General features: G+C 47.5%; 1 protein-coding gene across 1 annotated transcript in view; it reads right to left on the bottom strand.

Annotated features, from left to right (window-relative positions):
* Positions 1 to 3,128: 3,128 nt before the first annotated feature.
* HDAC3 (histone deacetylase 3) overlaps positions 3,129 to 22,426 on the bottom strand; it is a 19,362-nt gene continuing 64 nt past the window's right edge. Inside the window, exons 1-15 of the mRNA XM_056862231.1 lie at positions 22,385 to 22,426; positions 19,261 to 19,343; positions 18,653 to 18,795; positions 13,849 to 13,930; positions 12,750 to 12,806; positions 12,604 to 12,659; positions 11,250 to 11,383; positions 10,862 to 10,942; positions 10,158 to 10,231; positions 9,119 to 9,183; positions 6,871 to 6,960; positions 6,685 to 6,743; positions 3,967 to 4,046; positions 3,572 to 3,729; positions 3,129 to 3,216 (exon numbers count right to left, since the gene is read on the bottom strand). The exon at positions 22,385 to 22,426 is cut by the window's right edge and continues 64 nt beyond it. Of these exons, the coding sequence (XP_056718209.1) occupies positions 3,147 to 3,216; positions 3,572 to 3,729; positions 3,967 to 4,046; positions 6,685 to 6,743; positions 6,871 to 6,960; positions 9,119 to 9,183; positions 10,158 to 10,231; positions 10,862 to 10,942; positions 11,250 to 11,383; positions 12,604 to 12,659; positions 12,750 to 12,806; positions 13,849 to 13,930; positions 18,653 to 18,795; positions 19,261 to 19,343; positions 22,385 to 22,426 (1,274 nt within the window). The 3' untranslated portion in view covers positions 3,129 to 3,146. The remainder of the gene's footprint in view (positions 3,217 to 3,571; positions 3,730 to 3,966; positions 4,047 to 6,684; positions 6,744 to 6,870; positions 6,961 to 9,118; positions 9,184 to 10,157; positions 10,232 to 10,861; positions 10,943 to 11,249; positions 11,384 to 12,603; positions 12,660 to 12,749; positions 12,807 to 13,848; positions 13,931 to 18,652; positions 18,796 to 19,260; positions 19,344 to 22,384) is intronic.

Genomic DNA, 22,426 nt, shown 5'->3' on the forward strand with positions numbered 1-22,426 from the left:
AAGAGAATCCACAGAAATCACCCCCCTTTTTTTCTGCAAATGAAAATACCATTCCAAAGGAGGAACTGTGTGGTTGGGGACAAGCCAAAGGGTTCAAGCAAGAAACAGAGACACTGCCAGAGGTCCATTTCTCAAATCACACAAGTAGCACTTCCAGGCGTAGTACATGTATCATCTTCAGCAACATCTAGTTTGCTCCAAGCTCTTATTCAAAGTGCTGGTATTGTCCCTTAAAGTCCTCAACGGTTTGGGACAAGGATCAAGGACCACTTCCTTCTACAGACCACCTGCCCCCTTAATGAGTGCAGTGCATGTGAGCATAATGCCTTTGCAGCAGAGCAGAATGCTTTAGCTTTGAAGGGGTTGGGGTCCCCTCTGTTTACTTCCAGATGCTACAGTTTTGGACCTAGTTTTTTCTTAACTCTGGGATGGATGATTTCAGTACTTCTGGTGCTTTTATTTATTTTGTGACTTATAACCCGCCCGCCCCAGCCAAGGCCAGGCTCAGGACGGGTAACATAATTTAAAATACTTCAATAATGATAATTTTATTGCTTAACAATAACTTTTAAGTTAAAACAATAAAATCTCCATTAACATAATCCCCAACTCAGACTCAAGATGGTGCCTAAATTACTTATTTCTGTTTGCCTGAGACAAGTGGTAGGTTGCTGTCTCAATTGGATTACAATCCACTTCCTCTCCCCACAACAGACACCTCATGAGGTCGGTGGGGCTGAGTTTGGAGAAAACTGTGACTAGCCCAAGGTCATCCAGCTGGCTTCATAAGTAGGCGTGGGGAAACCAACCGGTTCTCCAGATTAGAGTCCACAGCTCTCAACCACTACACCACGCTGGCTCTCGTATACCTCATCTGCCTGGTTCTGGAGGCTATAATCGAAGCCCTGTAAATTGCCAGCCAATGCCAGCAATCCTGTCTCCACGCTTGTGTAATTCATCATGCTAGCTATGCACTAACACAGTAATATTCTTGTAGGGATGCATCTGAGTTCATTAATAATGTTTTTATTTATGAATTTTCATCTTAGGCCAAAGTGTTACAAGGTAAAGGTCCCCTGTGCAAACACTGGTCATTCCTGACCCATGGGGTGACGTCACATCCCGATGTTTGCTAGGCAGACTTTGTTTATAGGGTGGTTTGCCAGTGCCTTCCTCAGTCATCTTCCCCTTACCCCCAGCAAGCTGGGTACTCATTTTACCGACCTCGGAAGGATGGAAGGGTGAGTCGACCTTGAGCCGGCTACTTGAAACCAACTTCCGTCGGGATCGAACTCAGGTCATGAGCAAAGCTTGGACTGCACTCTGCGCCACGGGGCTCCTAAAGTGTTACAACTTCCTCCTATAATGCAAGCACAGCTGGCCCAACACAGCAACTGTATGCTGAAGAACCATGCAGGGGGAGCATACGACATTTTAGGGAAATTGCATTTGGGGTTTTTCCTTTCAGTACATGCTTTATGGCAGTCACTTTTGAAGCTTAAGCTCAGCTTTACAAGGTATGTACAGGCAGAACCTCTAGGAGCTCACAAGTTTTCCATCCAGACGGCGCAAAACTGAACACGTGGTAACATTATCTGCAGCCATAAGGAAGAGTCATTACCTCTCAATGTCTACGTAGTGCACAGATGCTAAGAACCACAACAATTATAGAGGGAAAAACGTGGCTTGTATAGAACAAATGAGCACATCACCATGGAAGAGGCAATGGAGAGACAGAGGCACAGTTTCAGTATTCAAGGACTCCTACCGAGCACCACCTCTTAAGCAAAAGGGGAGGATGGGGAAAGAAGACAACTCAAGGCAGGTAAGAAAAAATACCATCTTGTGGTTTAATATTTTGAAACATTGGTAAAAATACAAGTACAAGGAACAAAAGGTCATTGGATGTTCTGACCCTGCAACGTCAATGAAATCCTCAATGGACAGGCATCAGCAGCACACACAGCGCATGGCCAACGAGAGGTCAAAAAATTAGGCTCATGTTGACTCCATAAACTATTGCAAAGGGGGGAAATGGGTTTCCCCTTGCCATTAGCCCAGGGAGATATTCCAGGCTTTCGTCAAAGGCCATGCTGTGAAGGGATTTGTCATATACCCTCAATGTGGAAGTAACCTGCCCCTCTATTGAAGAAGTTCACAGATGGGAGAAGAGCAACTGTAGGGAACAGAACAAATGCAACAGAGCCAGTATTCCCACAACCAAGCGCGCTTTCTGTCGCAACCTGCCCCTCGACTGAAGTAAAGAAGAGTCGGATGCACTGACGTACCAATGGAGTTACAGGTAGAAGCTACAGCATGAACAAGGCATGAAAGCCTGCTACCTGTGTAGAATTAAGTCCTCTGTCGATAACAGGTTTAGGTACCAGGCTGACACCCTGGTCTACAATGTGACAATGCCTAAAGTTTAAAAGCGGGGGGATCATATCATAGCCTGATTGCCTCCCTCCTCCAGTACCCAAATGGATAAAGATTTCTCAGCGCCCAAGTTTGTTTTGCAGGAGAGGGAGGAACAGCTGTAGGAAAGACAACCCGGGATAAAAGCTATGCACGGAATGAACCTCTTGGACTGGACCCCAAATCAGCCCTTCCTATGTCCACTAGGCCCAGCAGATCATTACTCAAAATGTTCTGGTTCTCTTTTTTGTATGAGTTACTCCAACAGAGAACTCACTGGCGGTAAACCTGGCAGGAAAATGACTCCCGTAGAAGCTTTCTGTGGGTTGCGGGTCTGTTGCCTCTGCAGAAGCATGCGTACAAGAAAAGCCTGCGCCACATCAAAAGACAACTGCTGAAGACAGAGATGTTCCCCTCGAAACGTCTGCACAGAAAGAGGAGGTCACAGCACAAGAAGACCTGAAACTGACCACACAGCAGCCGTGGCCCTAGAACTCGGAGAAATTTGTTCCCACGAGCAGTGGCGGAGGCACAATCCCATAGGAAACTGGGGCTGTAAAGGGGGAATCTCATGGCCTTTTGCGCACAGGTCCCGGCATGCTTCAGCAGTGCTGCTGAGCTGCCATCACTTCAAGCAACCGGCAGGATGGAAGGGCAGAGCTGCTGCTTCCTTCGAGAACTTGCGTCCAGGCAGGGAACTTGGCAGTCCAGAAACTCCCGCGATCCAGGACTCATATCTCCACATCGCTTTCTTTGTCGTTATCGTGGTCGCCATCATAGAACTCATTGGAAGCCTCCGGCCTGCAAGACAGATTAGCACAGGAATGAAGAGGCAACACAGGGACCCAAGATGTAAGCTGGAACACCAACATAAGAACATAAGAAAAGCCATATTGGATCAGACCAAGGCCCATCAAGTCCAGCAGTTTGTTCATGCAGTGGCCAACCAGGTGCCTCTAGGAAGTCCACAAGCAGGATGACTGCAGCAGCATTATCCTGCCTGTGTTTCACAGCACCTAATATAAAAACCTGCCCATGAGGAACTGCAGTAGCCACATCCCACAGAGACCCCACCAATTCAATTGAGATGGCAGGAGGCATCTGCCAGGGCTGCTCTTCTCAGGTGGTTTCACTCGTAAGAAATGGAGCCACGTGCCTGCTATAGTTCTCCTCTGATCCTCGCTCTTCTGGGTCAGGCTCATCTGGGCGGTCGTAGCTCAGCAGATCAGAAGGGACATCGTGGATCTGGACACTGGGGGCGTGGTTCAGCATCTTCAGATTCTCAAAGATAGTCTGCCGGATTTGATCTAAGTACTGGTCAGAAGAGGGACCGGGGGGGGGGGGGAATCAGCCAAGCTACATTACACTGGTCAACCAATGTGAAAATTTTCCCAAGGTCCTGCTAGGACCCCTATCTGGCCACAATATACCACCAGCGCCAGGGCTTTCCTCAGAACGTGGGGAAACAGAAGCACCAAAGGTGTGTCTTCCGAAACAGGCCAGATGTAAGAAAACATTGTTCCAAGGACCAGAAACCGCTGGGCTACTTACCTGCCTTGAGTTCTGGTTTTCAATTCTAGTGCTGACATCAGGGTGAAGGGTAAAGTCAGGAGCAAAGTATTCAAAGTATTCTGTACAGAGACAGATGGAAGAGGGTGTATGTGGGCACGGGTTAAAACACATTTGAACAAAAGGGAGAAAAAGGTCTAGACATCTCTATATCTTGTACCTCTATCGCTTCAGCTGCCCATGCAACAACTGAGTAAGCAGTGGGAGACAGCTCTTCACCTGTGGGAGGGGTGAGAGGGATGCGCTCTCTTTAGCGCCTCTGCTCATTTTACGACTTGTAGAGCTCATTTGTCAATTCTTTAGGGTGTAGATTGTATAACTGAGGACACATTTGCCAATACTTGGCTCTACAACTAGAGAAGGAAAGCCTACAGCACAGGGAGCTGGTTTCCAGCTTTTTCTGCTGCTTTCTAGACTATGTTGTGCTGACTGGCACTTATTTATTGGAACTATTTCTATGACATCTCTCAGCCATGGGTTTTCAAGGTGGTGAACTTGCTAAAAGAATTTTTAAAAGCCACAATTTTTTAAAAAGCACTGAAAAAAAGTAGCAGCAAGACAGTTTTGCAGAGCAGCAACTATGGAGATATGAATTTATTTGAAATATGCAGCACCAGTTAAGAATCCCAACAGCATGACACAGAACAGCAATTTAAAACAAAAAACAAAGAAGGAGAGCCAGAAAACAAAATAGGCAAAAAAATAAATTCCCAAATGCTCAAGAACATTTTCCCTTCTAGCTTAAAACCTAACAAAAATGGTACCAGGCAAACAACAGAGGGGAGGAGTTCCAGGGACATGGTGCCAATACAGAAAAGGTCCTGTCCTTCATGGGCACACACAAACAGGACCCTGATGCATATCTTAATGCAAGGACAAGCTTTATAAGAGAGAAGGTGGCCCTTAAGGCACCCTTAGGAAAATGCCTTTAAGGTCAGCACTGGCACTTGGAAGCAAACTCAGAAGTACATCCACATATGTGCCAGCTGCTGAGTTCAGCACTAACTGAAGATCCCCCAACACTCTTCAAAGGTAATCACACACAGAGCAGTGGAGACCCACAAAATGAAGCTTAAGCAGACAACACAGAGGTACTTTGCAGTCAGTAATGCAGACATCCTAGGGTCAGGTGCAAAGCCTGTTTTGGACAGGCAGCGCTGTCATCAAACAAACTGATGGCTTGGGAACATTTTTGGACCAGGGTGGTTAAGCAGCTTCACAGAACGCGGCAACAAGAAAAGCAACAGGGTCTTGCTCCTCTTGGCATAAAAATGCCAGTTCCATACTATCTCCATGGGTTTCCAGCTGGGTTCTGGGCGCGATTCAAAGTACTGGTTTGGAAAGCCAAAAAATGGTTTGGCATCTGAAAGATCACCATTCATCCAAGAGAAACCTGTGAGCATCAATAAGGACTCTGCTCTGTGTTTCTTGACCATCCGTGGTGCAGGGGCTGGTATCTGAGGGAGAGCCTTATCAGAGATGGTCTGGAACACCTTGCCCTGGGGAGTCTGGGGTCCTCATCTTTACTTACCTTCAGATGTCAGTCAAGATACAACAACTTCATCCTGCCTTTCCACCCAAATGATTCTTATTGTATTGTTTAATTATATTTGTCTCCCTACTTATCCTTTTCAAAATAAACTCGAGGGGGCTGTAACAAAGGAACTATAAAATACAAAGCAGGGAAACCAAGCTGAGGGAAAGGGGCCTGGTCTCTTGCTCTCCTGCAAAGTCACTGGCTGCACCTTGAGCCAAGCAGGCCAACAGAAATGGCCTTTTTTTGCCAAGCCACAGAACGGACGGCTGCTGGGGAAGCTTTCAGGCACAGAGCTAGAGGAAAGAGCGCCCAGGGCAGTGAGGAAAGGGAGGGAGGTGCCACGTGTGCGCTGGAGCCAGGCACTGGTGGCTCCAGGGTCAGAGAGAAGCATGCCGGGCAGGGTGCGTGGTGGCCACCCCCGCAGGAACAAAGAGAGGGAGAGCAGTGGCCGGTCTGAGCTGAGGGCTGGCGGGTGGTATCCGCACCAGCTGGGCTGTGGGCAGGCAGCTGTGCCCATGCTGTGGTGCAGCAGCACTCCTCCCTATGCCCACGCTGGCGCCCTCCCTCTCTTTGCACCTGGGGCAAGTGCCCCTGCCAGACCCCCAAGATCCAGCCCTGGATGCCTTTTAACGGCACATTAGCCTGCAGTTTGTACCTTAAAAAGGTAAAGGTCCCCTGTGCAAGCACCGGGTCATTCCTGACCCATGGGGTGACGTCACATCCCGATGTTTACTAGGCAGACTTGGTTTGCAGGGTGGTTTGCCAGTGCCTTCCCCAGTCATCTTCCCTTTACCCCCAGCAAGCCGGGTACTCATTTTACCGACTTTAGAAGGATGGAAGGCTGAGTCAACCTTGAACCGGCTACCTGAAACCGACTTCCATCAGGATCGAACTCAGGTCGTGAGCACAGTTTGGACTGCAGTACTGCAGCTTACCACTCTGTGCCCCGGGGCTCCTCCAGTTTGGTCCTTACTGTCTATATATGCCTTGAGGGTTTCACCATCCCAGTGCTTTGTTGGTTCACTGCCAATTGTTAGCCCCCTTGAGTACACTACAAGAATGGAATGGCAACATAAAAGCATTAAAAAAAATGAATAAGAAACATCATCAATGGTATGACAGCTAGCATCAGTAAAGTTTTAGCACGATGGCCCCGGACTTACCGCTGTACGGGAGCTCCTCGCTAATGGCTTCGTCCACAAGCAGCGAAGTCTCATAGGTCCTAGAAGGACAGCCAGACCATTTCAATCCACGAATGTCCTCCCAACACACAATCCATGCCCGCTATAGTCCAGACGGACACACATCTTCAACAAAAGGGAAATTCCACACATTTCCAGCAGACTCACCAGCACCGGGCCACGTTGCGAACTGTGTAGCCGCCGCCGCCTAACACCAGCAGGGGGATGTTGAAACTCTTGACATATTCCACACACTCACTAGGATGCAAAGTGACAAGAGAGAAACTGATTACTTGCGTTCATCTGCGTGCCACACATAAGCCACAATTGCCTCGTGAGACAGTGAAGGGTTGTAGACCATGTCTCTTTCATTGGCTGCTAATGTGGAATAATGTGGACCTCCACAAAAGACAAATCAGTGGGTTCCAGATCAAATCAAGCCTGAACTCTTCCTAGAAGCTAAAATGAGTAAACCGAGGCTGTCGTACTTTGGTCACACTATCAGAAGACAAGAGTCACTGGAAAAGACAATAATGCTAGGAAAAGGGGCTATGGCTCAGTAGATGATGTGAAAGACCCTGGAGAGCCGCTGCCGGTCCGAGTAGACAATACTGACTTTGATGGACCAAGGGTCTGATTCAGCATAAGGTAGGTTCATGTGTTCAAAAGTTGAAAGCAGCAGGAAAAGAGGAAGACCAATGATGAGATGGATGGACTCTATAAAGGAATCCATGGCCCTCAGTTTGCAAGACCTGAGCAAGGCTGTTAAGGATAGGACATTTTTGGAGGACACTGAGTCACAGGGTCGTCGTGAGTCGGAAGCGACTTGGGGGCACTTAACACGCACCATGTCGAATAATTGCACAACACGTACTGAATGATCAACACACAGATGATGCTCTACTCCAATGGGGGGCTTCAATAATTTAAGGGAAAAACATCCGCACTCTAGGGCTTGTTACAGTGAAGGTTTTGTGAAGGCCAGCAATTAAGTCCTAGGAAGATGTATATAGCATGAACATGATTTGAACTCTCTAAATCCAAATGATAAAAAATGAGCTGAGATATAAGGCTTATTAACACCTTGACAGTTTACAGAGAATGAAAGAAACCGTTTCACTGGCAGGGGATGGGGTGGGGGGCTGACTCCAAGGCTAAACAAGAGAAAGGGAGTAAGAAAAAAGCCTGAGAAAAGGAGGCTACCAAAGGGTAACACTTCTATCAGCAATGATAAAGGTAGTCTCCCTGTACAAGCACTGGGTCAATACTGACCCATGGAGTGACATCACATAATGATGTTTACTAGGCAGACTATGTTCACGGGGTGGTTTGTCTACCCCAGTCGTCTACACTTCACCCCCAGAAAGGTGGGTACTCATTTCACTGACCTTGGAAGGATGGAAGGCTGAGTCAACCTTGAGCCAGCTACCTGAAACCGAATTCCGTTTTTCCAGCAAAAATATTGGAAGATTTGGAGAAGCATGAAAAAAAAAAGCCTATGAAATGTTTTCTCTTTTTGAACAAGAAAAACCTTGTCTTGTTTTACAAAGCATTTTACTGTTCCCATAGGTACAGCATGGACAAGCATGAGGACCTTCTCAATTTTTCCACCAGAAAATTGGGGGGAACACTGCAAAAAAATAAAAACCTCTTATACTATAGACCCAACATCTTCAAGAATTATTTTATTTAAATGTAAATAATCTTGGCAACAATTAATATTCTATAAGGGTTTAAAGATAATATGCTACTATGGAGTTAGGTGTTCTCAGTGTTATGAAGTGTAGCTTAATATCCAAACATCCTATCCACTGTGACTCTATGAGAGAGTTTCTGTTGAAATAACACACTTTCTTTTGTTTTCTACTTCAACTTTCATTTTTCCTACCTCTCAGATGGTGAACATTAAGGTACATGTGCTATGGTAGCATAGGGTGCAGCGGTTTAGCAGCTCTTTCTTAAGTCCTGGATACAACTTGTAGATATTTATACTTTTTTACTCCATAAATATGCTAAATAGTACAATCTGATATGCTTTAGTGCGTTTATTTCAATTTTCCCCAAAATTTCTGACCCCCCCTCCAGGGGGGAAAAACTTTCCCCCCGTGGCTTCAAAATTTCCAGGAATTTGACACCGCTACCTCTGCTTACTTCCCATTTGTGAGAAAATAGACTGTACGGGCCTAGCTTAGAAAACACTCCGACTAGAGAAGTGACGTGCAAGACTGCTGCTACTGTAAGAGGCTCTTTGACAGTCCAGTCCCCAGTAAACAAGACATCAACTATGGCCACATACTGTTGAATGCACCTTGATATGCCAGGACCAGTGCCTGGTTCTCAGAGGGGAGAAGCCAGAACACTGTAATGACAATTTTCCCCTTTTATTCATCAGTTTGTTACTAGTAAAGATACTTACCCGTGTCCTCTTATACTGAGGTTAAAGCAACCCAGACGGTCACAACCTAGTGAGTCAGCACCACACTTAAGGGGGAGAAAAAAAGAAAGGAAGTAAATAGGAAGTCACAGTACTGGAGCCCCGGCTACTGCAAACTATCTCATATAGGTACACCAGATGCTTCACAGAATCTCAGGATGGCGCCCCTTTGGGAGGAGCTGTTGGTCAGTGGTAGAGCATCGGCTTGGCATGCAAAAGGTCCCAGGTTCAATCCCCAGCATCTCCAGTTAAAGGGACTAGGCAAGTAGGTGATATGAAAGACCTCAGCCTGAGACCCTAGAGATGCTGCCGGTCTGAGTAGACAATACTGACCTTGATGAACCTTGATGGTCCGATTCAGTATAAGGCAGCTTCATGTGTTCATGTATGCTGTCTTCCACCATCTCCTAACCCCACCAGTGCCTCCATTTAGGCACAAAACACATGTCAGGCCATACAAGAGCCCATCTGATAGCGTAGGTGGTCCGTCCCCGCCTCTCCTAGCATGTTCCGCGGAGAAACCTTCGATCATCTAATACCAATCTACTGGTGGTCCCCGGCCCAAGAAGTATCTAGATGGCCTTGGCCAGGGCCTTTTCTGCCCTGGCCCCCACCTGGTGGAATAGTCTCCCTAGTGAGATCAGAGTCCTCTGGGATCTTAGAGTTCCGCAAAGCCTGCAAGACGGAGCTACATCGCCAGGCTTATGGTTGAGGCCAGCTATGTTTTTTTATCTATTAGTGCTGGCCTCCACAACCCTCTAACCCTCCACTGCTGATTCCCCCCCCCCCCCGTTTTTATGTCATCATTTGGGACTTTTAATCTGCTCGCCCGGCTGCAATTGGCTGTTACATGTTGGTGTCGCCATCAATCATTTTTGTCCTTGAGTGAATAGATTTTATAGGGCTGTTTTTAACAGCTGGTTGTAGACGTTTTTATCTGATTTTATTATATGCTATATTTTTGTGAGCTGTCCTTTGGCTGGGGAGGTCGGGGTAGAAGTGTAATAAAATAAATAAATACCTGTAGCACGATGCAGGTGGGCTGGTAGAAGTCTACTACTTGATTAATGACTGGCTGGAAAAGGTGCTTGTAACCTTCAAAGGGAAGACATAAGAACATAAGAAAGGCCCTGCTATATCAGACCAAGGCCCATCGAGTCCAGCAATCTGTTCACACAGTGGCCAACCAAGTGCCTCTAGGAAGCCCGCAAACAAGACGACTGCAGCAGCATTATCCTGCCTGTGCTCCACAGCACCTAATACAATAGGCATGCTCCTCTGATCCTGAAGAGAATCGGTATGCATCATGATTAGCATCCTTTTTGACTAGTAGCCATGGATAGCCCCATCCTCCATAAGAACATAAGGAAAGCTCTGCTGGATCAGACCAAGGCCCATCAAGTCCAGAGGTCTGTTCACACAGTGGCCAACCAGGTGCCTCTAGGAAGCCCACAAACAAGACGGCTGCAACATTATCCTGCCTGTGTTCCACAGCACCTAATATAATAGGCATGCTCTTCTGATCCTGGAGAGAATAGGTGTGCATCATGACTAGTATCCATTTTGACTAATAGCCATGGATAGCCCTCCCCTCCATGAACATGTTCACTCCCCTCTTCAAGCCTTCCAAGTTGGCAGCCATCACCACTTTACCACAAGACAAGTTTCACAGTGCCCAGAGGACCAGGGCCCCACCACAAGGCTCACGGGGAACCTTCCACTCACTTTGATCATCAATTCCATCACGCAAAGGCACATTCAGGCAGTAATAACGGCCACTCTCCGCCCCAACTTCGTACATGTCACCTGGCAGGAGAAAGCAGGACCACATTCAAATGCTGGTTGTTAATACCAAGAACCTAAAAGCGCAACAAAAAGCACCATTCAGATCTTTGGCACATCTGTCACAATCACTGCCCAAAACTGTCCTGCTTCACTACTCAGTTCATCACTGAAATCACTCCGTGATCCCTGTCCTACTGCAATGGCTTTATTCCACCCCCCCACCCCAAAACTGCAAAGGCCCCTGTGGATACTCAAAACTGAAACACTAGAAGGGGCTCTGTAACGAGTCTTCACTCCTGCAGACAAAAAGCCATCAAAAGCCCCATACCTGTACCGGGGAAGAAGTAGTTTCCATACTTGTGAAAAGACACAGTCATGACCCGGTCTGTCAAATAAAATGCCTCTTGAACGCCGTCTCCATGATGGATATCAATATCAATGTAAAGGACACGTGGGTGATACCTGGCAGAGAGCAGAAGTGAAGAGATGCAGGAAGAATAGAAATTTTATTTATACCCCGCCCTCCCCCAGAAAGGCCAGGTTCAGGGTGGCTTACAGATACACACACACACACACACAGAACACAAAGATTACCATTTAAAAGCAACATTAAATACAATACATTTTACATGCAGATGGCACCACTTGGACAATTTCACTTGAAGGAGGATAGTTCTACCAAAGCAGCCGCAACCCAGCATAATGATAACAGGGCCAACTGTTCAGATTGACACTGGTTTTCAAGGGGGAGGAGAAGCAAGAACAAAAAAGGAAAAGACAAAACAAAAAAACAGATTGGAAAGGGAGGGACAGGGAAAAGAAGGGGACAGGGAGGAAAAGGAAGGGAAGGAAGGGAAAGGGGGCGGGGCGGGAGGTGAAAAGGGAGTCTGAGATGGAAGCTGAACATGCCTGGGCCACATACTGCACCCAAGAGGTGCCCACGAGCCCCCAATGGGGGGAGGGAAACATTTTTACAGTTATTATTAAAGCTGGATGAAAGGGGGGGAGTGATCTTTTACTCTAATGAATGAACTAAGGCATACCAAGCTCTGACAGGGCAAACGTCCATGTGACAGGGGGTCAGAAAAGTTTTGCTCAGCCTGAAAAGCAAGCTGAAAGCAATCATCTTTTGTACTATCTAATCCCTTAACCTTTAAATCCTGCCTTTCCCCCAAATACTTTTGCTCAAAGCAGACTGAAGTACTGACTGACTGAAGACACGGTTCAATCCGTGTCGAGATGGATTCAGCAAGGAAGAGAACACGGCGTCCCACTACCAATCAGCCTGTGGATGAGGACAGAGAGCAAGGGGTACAGAGATGACCAGTGGGCCACTTTAGATTGAGGCTCTTGTTAACTCTGTAGAAAAGGGAATCTTGATGGATTTGGTTTTTCAAGACACAGAATCAAGCTTGATTCCTCACTCCTCCACATGAGAAGCGGGGGCTAATCTGGTGAACTGGATCTGTTTCCCCACTCCTCCACAGGAAGGCAGCTGGGTGACCTTGGGCTAGTCACAGCTCTCTTAGAGCTCTCTCAGCCCAACCTACCTCACAGGGTGTCTGCTGTGGGGAGGGAAGGTAATTGTAAGTCAGCATATAAAAACGAACTCCTCTTCTTCTTCTTCCAAGGCCCCTGCCTCCCCTCCCCCCACAAAATAGCAGTTCTTGTGTTCAGCTTACTTGAGAAGCTCCAAAATGCCAATAACGATGTCGTTGACATAACAAAAACCAGAAGCCTGGAACAGGAAGAGAGGGAAAGTGTCTCAGTGTGGAGTTGCTGTTTGTCCTCCCCATCCTCCCCTACACGGAAAGCCCCTTTCTGTTACCTCAAATTTCTTTGCGTGGTGCAGGCCTCCCGCCCAGTTGATTGCAATATCACAAATCTAAGAAAGAAATGGACACATGAGCACAAAATATGGAACAATATGCTGCTAAAACATTAGTAGCTGCCAGTGAGTCATTATACCCTGTATTTTAAACTACCTTTCATTTTTCTCGCTACCCCTCTGGGACAAAACCGCTAAGGATTTTTCGGAGGCCAGTGAGTACAATTCTTCCCATAATAGTTCGTAGTATTCATGTGGCATTTGCAAAGGTTACTAACCGATATTCATAGAATCATAGAGTTGGAAGGGACCACCAGGGTCATCTAGTCCAACCCCCTGCACAACGCAGGAAATTCACAACTACCTCCCCCCCACACACCCCCAGTGAACCCTACTCCATGCCCAGAAGATCCCCAAGATGCCCTCCCTCTCATCATCTGCCTAAGGTCATAGAATCAGCATTGCTGACAGATGGCCATCTAGCCTCTGCTTAAAAACCTCCAGGGAAGGAGAGCTCACCACCTCCCGAGGAAGCCTGTTCCACTGAGGAACCACTCTAGCTGTTAGAAAATTCTTCCTAATGTCTAGATGGAGACTCTTTTGATTTAATTTCAACCCGTTGGTCCTAGTCCAACCTTCCGGAGCAACAATTCTTATAACAGCCTTGTAAGGTAGATCAGTATTATCCTTAATGAAGGTCTAAGGCCAACAACCCTGGTTAGTACTTGGATGGGAGACCACGAAGGAATACCGGGGTCGCTATGCAGAGGAAGTGAATGGCAAACCACCTCCTTAATCTCTTGCCTTGAAAACCCTACTGGGTCGCCATAAGTCAGCTGTGACTTGATGGCGCTTTACACACACACAAGGCCAAGAGCAGCATGCCTAAGGAGCCTAGTGATTCCGGGCACGCACACACCCCAATCCACAGCTCCACCCCAGCTTTCATGGGACTCCTTCTGAGCAGGCAGCCGTGAAATCCATTTAACTGGACAACAATGCGGGGTGATCACAACGTAGCAGCAGCTCTTGGGACCCCCTTAGTTAACAGTAGCCATCCTACAGACGGGAAGAGGGTAAGCCCAACACCCTTTCTTACCTTGTTGTTCAGCTGTGTTGCTCCTTGCAAGGAGGCCCCAGTGTAGCGAGAGCAAAATTCAAACAGCCCTGGGAAGACCGGACTGAGGAAAAACACAAAGTTACACAGGGCACCGCAACGGGCGCCCACTCCAGCTAGAAGCGGCAGCTGTGCGAAGTCAGATTAGACGGTTCCTTGGTAGGAACAAATTAAACTTAAGATGGGCAAGGCAACGCTTTTTGTTTGGCTAGCCAGAGCAGCGGCATGCAGATTCCCATGACTCCAAGTTGTTCATCAGACCAAATGGAAAGGTTGCCAATTCCCAGCTATATGGAGAGCAAAAACGATTACTGATGCATTTCCCCCCATCAATTCAGACCGGTGGCCTTGATGCCAACTACAATTGCCATTTACACGCTAATTGGCAGGTTACTGCAATAACTCAAGATGGCAACAGAGAACTGGCATCAATTGCCCACGTTATGTTGATAGATGAGGGGAGATATCAGTTCATGTGCTTGGCCAAAACTAACATTATCTGGGTACTGTTGCAGAGAACCACAACATCGCAGTGGCCGAGAGTGATGGCTTGAAGCTCCCAAACAACACATTTAACAGCCACGAGAGACTGGCAAAATTCCCAGCTAACTTAGACTATGGTGCCCCCAGCACTTCCTTACAGGCGTCTGAAGTAGCCCAAGACTGACAGTACAACATTTTTTGCTCAGCATCCCTCTGTCCAAATTCTGTCCCGTCATTTAAAACTCACCTAAATAACAAAATGTACTTTGTTCTATTGCTCAGTGTTCGGGCGCTGGCAATCAATTCCACCACAATCAATATGGTCTTTAAAGTGCCACAAGCCTATCCGTTTCTTTACCTGCAACATGACTGCCCCTCCAGAATGCCACCGTAAGAGTTAGGGACAGAGACTATCACTGGTTTCTTGTTTCCCCCCCCCAAAAAAAATTTGAGAATCTTTAAGTTTCTGTTTGAGATCTTCATCTGTGTTGCAGAACTACAAACCCCAGGGTTTTTTTTTTCCAGGGGGAAGTAATAGCAGTCAAGCTAGTAATTACAACTAGCTTACGTTCATACAACTTATGAACCAGAGCTGGGGAATTAGTGACTTTCTTCATTTAAACTCCATCCTTCCATAAGTTCCTTCCCCAACCCCCATCAAGTCCCAGCTGACCTATGGCGACCCCTGGTGGGGTTTTCAAGGCAAGAGACGTTCAGAAGTGGTTTGACATTGCCTGCCTCTGCATCATAAATGACCTTGGTATTCCTTGGAGGTCTCCCATCCAAATACTAGCCAGGGTTGACCCTGCTTAGCTTCTGAGATCTGATGAGATCAGGCTAGCCTGGGCCTATCCAGGTCAGGTCGGCTACAATGTCAAAAATTAAAACCAGTTCGGACTCTGAGTGCCTAACTACACCCACTGTTGTGCTTCCACACGTCTAGAGTCTTTTCTGTTCCATTCTTACTAAGCACAAAGTTCCTCTTACATCTTCAGCCACTCTCACCTGTACTAGATTCCCCAAGCCTTTGTTTCATACAGACCTGTTTTTACAACTGACTGTCCCCATTCACTTCTTCCAGTGATCCACTTCCAACCCAAACAATGTTGTTTGACTTACCAATATTTTTTCTCTTCAGCTTTTGCAACACAAAATCACTTCTCAAGCCCTCCTTTGCTTCCTTAATGCAAACAATTCTACTCCTATTCTCTTACCTATTATTTTGGTCCTGTCCTTTGACAAAATTCCCTGTATCCCAACCTTAACATTAAATATGTATGTGCTCTCTTTCCCCTAATATGCTCTCTTCCCACTATTTTTGTCCTCTTGCATGTTTGCTTCAAGAGCATTCAACATGCAACATGTTCTTGAAAAAATTTCCAGCCTCTGCTCATACAGTAATAGATACTCAACCAATAATATACAGCACACTAAATTTTCAGTCAAAAATCAAGGCAAACACAAAGTGTATTTATACAGAAGTAACAAGCTTAAAGATCTATATATGTACATACAGAGAACTTTCTTCTTCAAAGACTTTTGGACCTTTATTCAAGGCAGCTGTGAATGAATTAGATACATGCAAGGCTGATGAAGCCTTGTTTGGTGAAACGCAAATGAATACCCGGGATTTGCGTCCTTTTATGCGGTCCTGAACTACATCTGTCCTGTGGGTCTCACTAGCCGTTCGGCATTACCCTTTTAAGGGATTTATATCGGCTCCAGTACTACAAGTGCAACTAAAAATATTTACCGTGCTTTTGAGGCTTGTCAAGTCCGTACACGGCTTATTATCTTTTGTACTGAAAAGTGATACTGATGTACTGTGGGACTACTTTGTTCACTGTATACCGTATTTTTTGCTCCATAGGACGCACCTTTCCATAAGGCGCACCTAGTTTTTAGAGGAGGAAAACAAGAAAAAATCTTGTCCTATGGAGTAAATGCCCTGGGAGGCGGGAGGGCGCAGAGCGCGCCAAGCCGGCTCTTTGCACCCCCCCCCTTCCCAGCTGGTGGGCGGGCGCTCAGAGCGGGCTGGGAGGCGGGTGGGCGCTCGGGCTGGGAGGCGGGCGGGCGCTCAGAGCTGGCTGGGAGGCGGGCGGGCGCTCAGAGCAAAATGGGAGGCGGGTGGGCGGGCGCGCCAAGCCGGCTCTGTGCTCCCTCCCCCCGCTTCCCAGCTGGAGGCAGGCAGGCGCTCAGAGAAGGCTGGGAGGTGGGTGCGCATGCCAAGCCGTCTCTTTGCACCCCCCCTACACAGCTGGGAGGAGGGCAGGCGCTCAGAGCGGGCTGGGAGGCGGGCAGGCGCTGGGGCTGGGAGGTGGGCGGGCGGGTGCGCCAAGCCGGCTCTGTGCTCCCCCCGCCGCTTCCCAGCTGGAGGCAGGCAGGCGCTCAGAGCGGGCTGGGAGGTGAGCGGGCGCTGGGGCTGGGAGGCGGATGGGCGCTGGGGCTGGGAGGTGGGCGGGCGCTCAGAGCGGGTTGGGAGGCGCGCGCGCGCGCCAAGCCGGCTCTGTGCTCCCTCCCCCCCGCTTCCCAGCTGGAGGCAGGCAGGCACTCAGAGCCGGCTGGGAGGTGGGTGCGCGTGCCAAGCCGGCACTTTGCACCCCCCCTTCCCAGCTGGGAGGAGGGCAGGCGCTCAGAGCAGGCTGGGAGGCGGGTGGGCGCTCGGGCTGGGAGGCGGGCGGGCGCTCAGAGCAGGCTCTGTGCTCCCCCCCCTTCCCAGCTGGGAGGAGGACAGGCGCACAGAGCCGGCTGGGAGGCGGGTGGGCGCTGGGGCTGGGAGGCGGGCGGGCGCTCAGAGCGGGGTGGGAGGCGGGCGGGAGGGCGCGCCAGGCCAGCTCTGTGCTCCCCCCCTGCTTCCCAGCTGGAGGCAGGCAGGCGCTCAGAGCGGGCTAAGCCGGCGCACAGAGCCGGCTGGGTGCGCTGGAACGGCGCGAGGCGGCTTTCTCCGCCCGCCTCCCAGCGCGCCCAGCCGGCTCTGTGCACACATTCGCTCCATAAGACGCACCGATATTTCCCCTCACGTTTGAGGAGGAAAAAAGTGCGTCTTATGGAGCGAAAAATACGGTATATTGTACATAGTTTGTTCAGTACCACTGTGTGTTTGTACACTATTGCATGTTTTAGATAGTTAGATCTTTAAGCTTGTTACTTCTATATAAATACACTTTGTGTTTGCCTTGATACTGAGTGTGTTATATTTTTGACTGAAAATTCAGTGTGCTGTATATTATTGGTTGAGTATCTCTCAATACCGCACTGGGTGATTGTTATCATACAGTAATAGAAGCTTCTCAACAATATACGGTTTACATTAATAATTTCAACTTAGATGGGAGCGACTGTTAGACTGAAAAGTAATCAGACAAGTACAACAAGATATGAACCAAAAGCCTAATCAGACAAGTACAACAAGATACGAACCAAAATCCAACACTGACAAATGTTGCCAGGAACACAGAGTTTTCCAAATATACATATTTCCACATTAGTTGGCATGCTGACCAGTGAATGTTGACAATGGCATTTGGGAGATTGTCAGCAGCCAATGGTGTCTCTCTGAATTTTCAGAAACCCTCAATATTCATCTGAGACCACCCACATTCACATGTTGTGAACTGCCCTGAGCCAGGCCTTGCCAAGGTGGGTGAATTATAAATGTGATTAAACAAACAAATGTCAATACTGACAATCACCAAAGGATTGGAATTCACTGTAACATATACATAGTTTTGTGTTTTTGCTGAGCTTGTGGGCCAAACAATATATGATCTCCTTATGTGTCCAAGAACTCAGGATGGAATTATTTTCTTCAGTAAAGTAAAACCCATTTGTAAACTTCAGTTAACGAGGCAGGCCTGGAATGTCAATCAGACTTGAAAACAAGTACCAAGTGAAGCTTTCAGACACTCCGTTTTAAAGCCACACCTTAATTAAGTCAAGTGGCACAATCTGGAGAAGACTGGTGTGTGCCAAAGCCTTACTGAGAACAGGGCAGAGAAACGGTACAGATAGCTGAGAAGCAGGACAGTATGAACTTGATTGACAATTAAGAAGCAAGGGACTTGGGTGAAGAGGGACTGCAGATAACTACGCCAAAGGACAAGAGGGTTCAAATTTCACACAAACTGCCAAGAGCCAGCAAAAACCTTGAGTGACAAAACTCTACTATGCCTTGAATGAACAAGCAGGACACAGTGCCCAGAAGCTCAAAAGAGGTTTCCCATGTGATTTTAACACAAAAGTTCCTCTGCCTTGGTCTGAATCTCAGTCCTCCCCACAAACCCAAAAAGAGAGCAGTACTTACCAGTCATCCCCCACATTGAAAGCATTGAGGCTCTTGGTAAATCCTTGCATGTTGTTTGGACTCACCCGCTGAAGGAAATCAATGTAATCTTCTGAGTGAAAACGGCACATATCGTGCTGGGATGCTTGGTATGGCTTAAATACCTGCAAGAAAAAAAAATCCTCTCCTTTAGAGCAGCAGAGGAAAAATGGGCACTGTGTGGGCACACAATTTATAAAACTCCTCTTTGCATGCTGAGATTACACCTCATCTGAAGTTGGTTCTTTCTGTAATATACGTAGATTTTGGAATATCATCCACAAAGGCAGGGAGATTACAGTCCTGAAATGCACATTAGTGGCCTAAAACCAAAGCTGTATTGAACACATGAAACTGCCTTCTACTGAATCAGACCCTTGGCCCATCAAAGTCAGTATTGTCTACTCAGACCAGCAGCAGCTCTCCAGGGTCTTGGGCAGAGGTCTTTCACATCACATCACCTACTTGCCTGGTCCCTTTAACTGGAGATGCCGGGGACTGAACCTGGGACCTTCTGCATGACAAGCAGATGCTCTACCACTGAGCCACGGCCCCTCCCCTAAATTCAGCACAGCCAATGCAATGCTTACAATCATTTTCTTGTAGAGTCCGTAGTGCAGCACCAAACTGTGGGTCAGCGCCAGGCGATGAGGCTTCATGGGATGTCCAGCTCCTAACATGACAGGCAAGGGGGAGGGGAAACAACCAAAGTCATTAACACACCCACACCAGAAACACTGGTCTATTGCTCGGGATCTAGTAAATCACTATCACAATTCCAAACAGGAAAGAAAACTGGGAGGCGGGAAGAACAGGATTGTTGAAACAACTGCTGGGATGGTCTTAATAACAACAACAACAAGCAACATTTATTTAGCACCTTTCAACTGTTCAAAGTGATTCACAGGCAGTCAAGGGAGACGGCTGTAGCTCTCCTACTGCAAGCTGGTCTAAGACCACCTACGACATTCATGGCAGAAGAGGCAATTGAATTAGGAGCTTCTCGGCTCCTAGCCACTATGCTGTATCAGGTCTAGTCAAGGGACTGCATAAAAAACGGTCTGCAGAATCAAATGACAGTGTAGACCTCTTTCTATCCGCCTGGACTAAACATCACTGGGTCCCAGAACAGACTCCACCATTTGCCAGTCCACCTTGGTATTCATAAAACGATTTGCCAGTCCACCTTGGCATTCATCACACTTAAACTCTTAATTCACTTGCTTCCCCTCCTATGCTTTGTTGCATCATGCTTATCAAACTGTAAGCCTTTTCAGCAGAGATCCAACTACCATTTATCAAATCATCATCATCAAATCATAATAGTAATCACCCCAAGGTGCACCTTTTCCACCACTGTTTCCTGCAACAATCAGTTTACAGGAAGCTCACAAACAGAGCAAGAACACTCCTGCCCCCTTCTGTCCGCAGCACTATCAGAGCTTTAAGAGGTATAAAGTTCCTATACATGGAAGATCTATTTGTCTAAGAGCTGTTGATTGATATACTCTTTATAAATTTTTTTCTAATCATTTTATTTTAGAACCAGCTTGTCACCACATCACGGAGTAGGGCATTCTCTAAGGTTATGTATTATAGCTTCCCTTATAATAGCTTATAATGAGTCCCCAGCTTGCTGGGGGTAAAGGGAAGATGACTGGGGAAGGCACTGGCAAACCACCCCGTAAACAAAGTCTGCCTAGTAAAAGTCGGGATGTGATGTCAGCCCATGGGTCAGGAATGACCCAGTGCTTGCACAGGGGATCTTTACCTTTTACCTTATAATAGCTATAATAGCTCTTAAAATTGCTTATAAAATACAAAGAACAAGTTTTCCCTCCTGTATGCATGGACACAACAGAAACAGTTCATATAATGACATTTTTTGTGTAAGAATGGTAACAGGACTCCTGAAAGAAAACTGCCAGGTGAAGCTATGCACTAACAAAAAAACTTTACCCCTGCAGGATCAGAACAATAATCCATCTAGGCCACCGGCCTGTTTCCAACAGTGGCCAGTAAGACACCAAGAAGTCCACAAACAGGGCTGGAGGGCAACAGAACTCACCTGCAGGCAGCTCCCCAGCAATTCATCACGAGAGACATTTTGCATCTCAACTTGCAGCTATCATGGCTACTAACCAACAACAGACCTGACCTCTCCTCCCTAAGTCTATCCAACCCTTTTTAAAATCCACCCCAGTCAGTGGGCATCACCATATTGCATGGCAGCAAGTTCCACAAGCCAGCAACCCGCTAAGGAGGGCTTCCCATAGCCGCTCATCACTTCACCAGGGAACGCAAGAGCACAAATTATTTCTCAATGGCCCAAGTGCCTCTCTGACCCTATCATGCTCATGTGATGGAATACAAACTCAATGGGGGGGAATGGTTAAGAGTGGTGGACTCTAATCTGGAGAACCAGATCTGATTCCCCACTCCTCCACATGAAGCCTGCTGTGTAACCTTGGGCTACTCACAGTTCTCTCTGAACTCTCTCAGCCCCACCTATTTCACAAGGTGTCTGTTGGGGGGAAAGGACGTGAAGGCAATTGTAAGGTGCTTTGAGACTCCTTAAAGTTAGAGAAAAGTGGGGCATAAAAACCAACTGTCCTCCTTTCAAACACAAATTCATTTCTAATCTTCTGGCTACAAGATGTGGGAATGGCTTCAAAAGAGGACCAAACCAATTCATGGATGACGACCGGATGACTGAACTTGATTTTTGCCACAGTGATGAAATCCATGTTCAGAGAAGTGGCTGAGCATCCCGAGGCAGAAGACTGGTCCCTCCATGGGGGCTCCCAGGTGGGGTTGCCAACTCTGGCTTGAGAAAATCCTGGAAATTTGGGGGCAGAGAATGGGGGGGGCAGAGTTTGGGGAAGGGAGGGAGCTCAGCAGGGATGCGGTGCCATACAGCCCACACTCCAAATCTCTGTAGTCTGGAGATCAATTGTAATCAACAGAAATTTTAATCAGTGGAACATTTCCAATGCTACATTTTTCAACAGAAACATTTTTGCCCCACATATTTAAATACAGTCTGTTTACCTATAGTTGTTGGGGCTTTTGTACCACAAATCAATCATGGTAGATGGGCTAAATCTAGAATATGAACCACGGACAAAACCCTGTGTTGGACCCGGTATTTGCTTTCTTTTGCTAATGTTATTTAATTTATCTATAAGAACATTTCCCCATTCAAATTTTTCCAGCATATCCAAACAACTGGTTGAAACTCTGGCAGCTCTCCAGGCTCCACCTGAAGAACAGCAACCCTCCATGGGGGCATCTCCAGGGAAACATGGAAGGTACAGTTGTCAGCTCTGGATTTGGAAACACCTGGAGATATTGGGAGTGGAGCCTGACAAGGGCGGAGTTTGGGGAGGGGCCTCAGCAGGGTATAATGTCATAGAGTCCAAACCCCCCCCCCCAAAAAAGCAGCCATTTTCTCCAGGGGAACTGATCTTGGTCATCGGGAGATCAGTTTTAACAGTGGGAGATCTCCAGGCAGTACCTGGAGGTTGGCAACCCTAGTGGGCTACCGTGTGCTCCCTCACTAGCAAACCAACCACAGCAGCTGTCTCAACGCTGCTAACACGGAACTCCCCACGCACGTCTGAAGGCAGGGAAGGGGCTCAAGAGGCTTCACAGAACCGGAGAGGGGGGGTCCCTTTCCTTCCACAATCATCCCCCCCCCTCCCCGGGACGCACCGTAGTGAAAGTTGCCAACATCTGGGTCATAGAAATAGGCCA

The sequence above is a fragment of the Euleptes europaea genome, chromosome 17 (assembly GCF_029931775.1).
Source record: "Euleptes europaea isolate rEulEur1 chromosome 17, rEulEur1.hap1, whole genome shotgun sequence".
In the NCBI taxonomy this organism is placed as follows: domain Eukaryota; kingdom Metazoa; phylum Chordata; class Lepidosauria; order Squamata; family Sphaerodactylidae; genus Euleptes; species Euleptes europaea.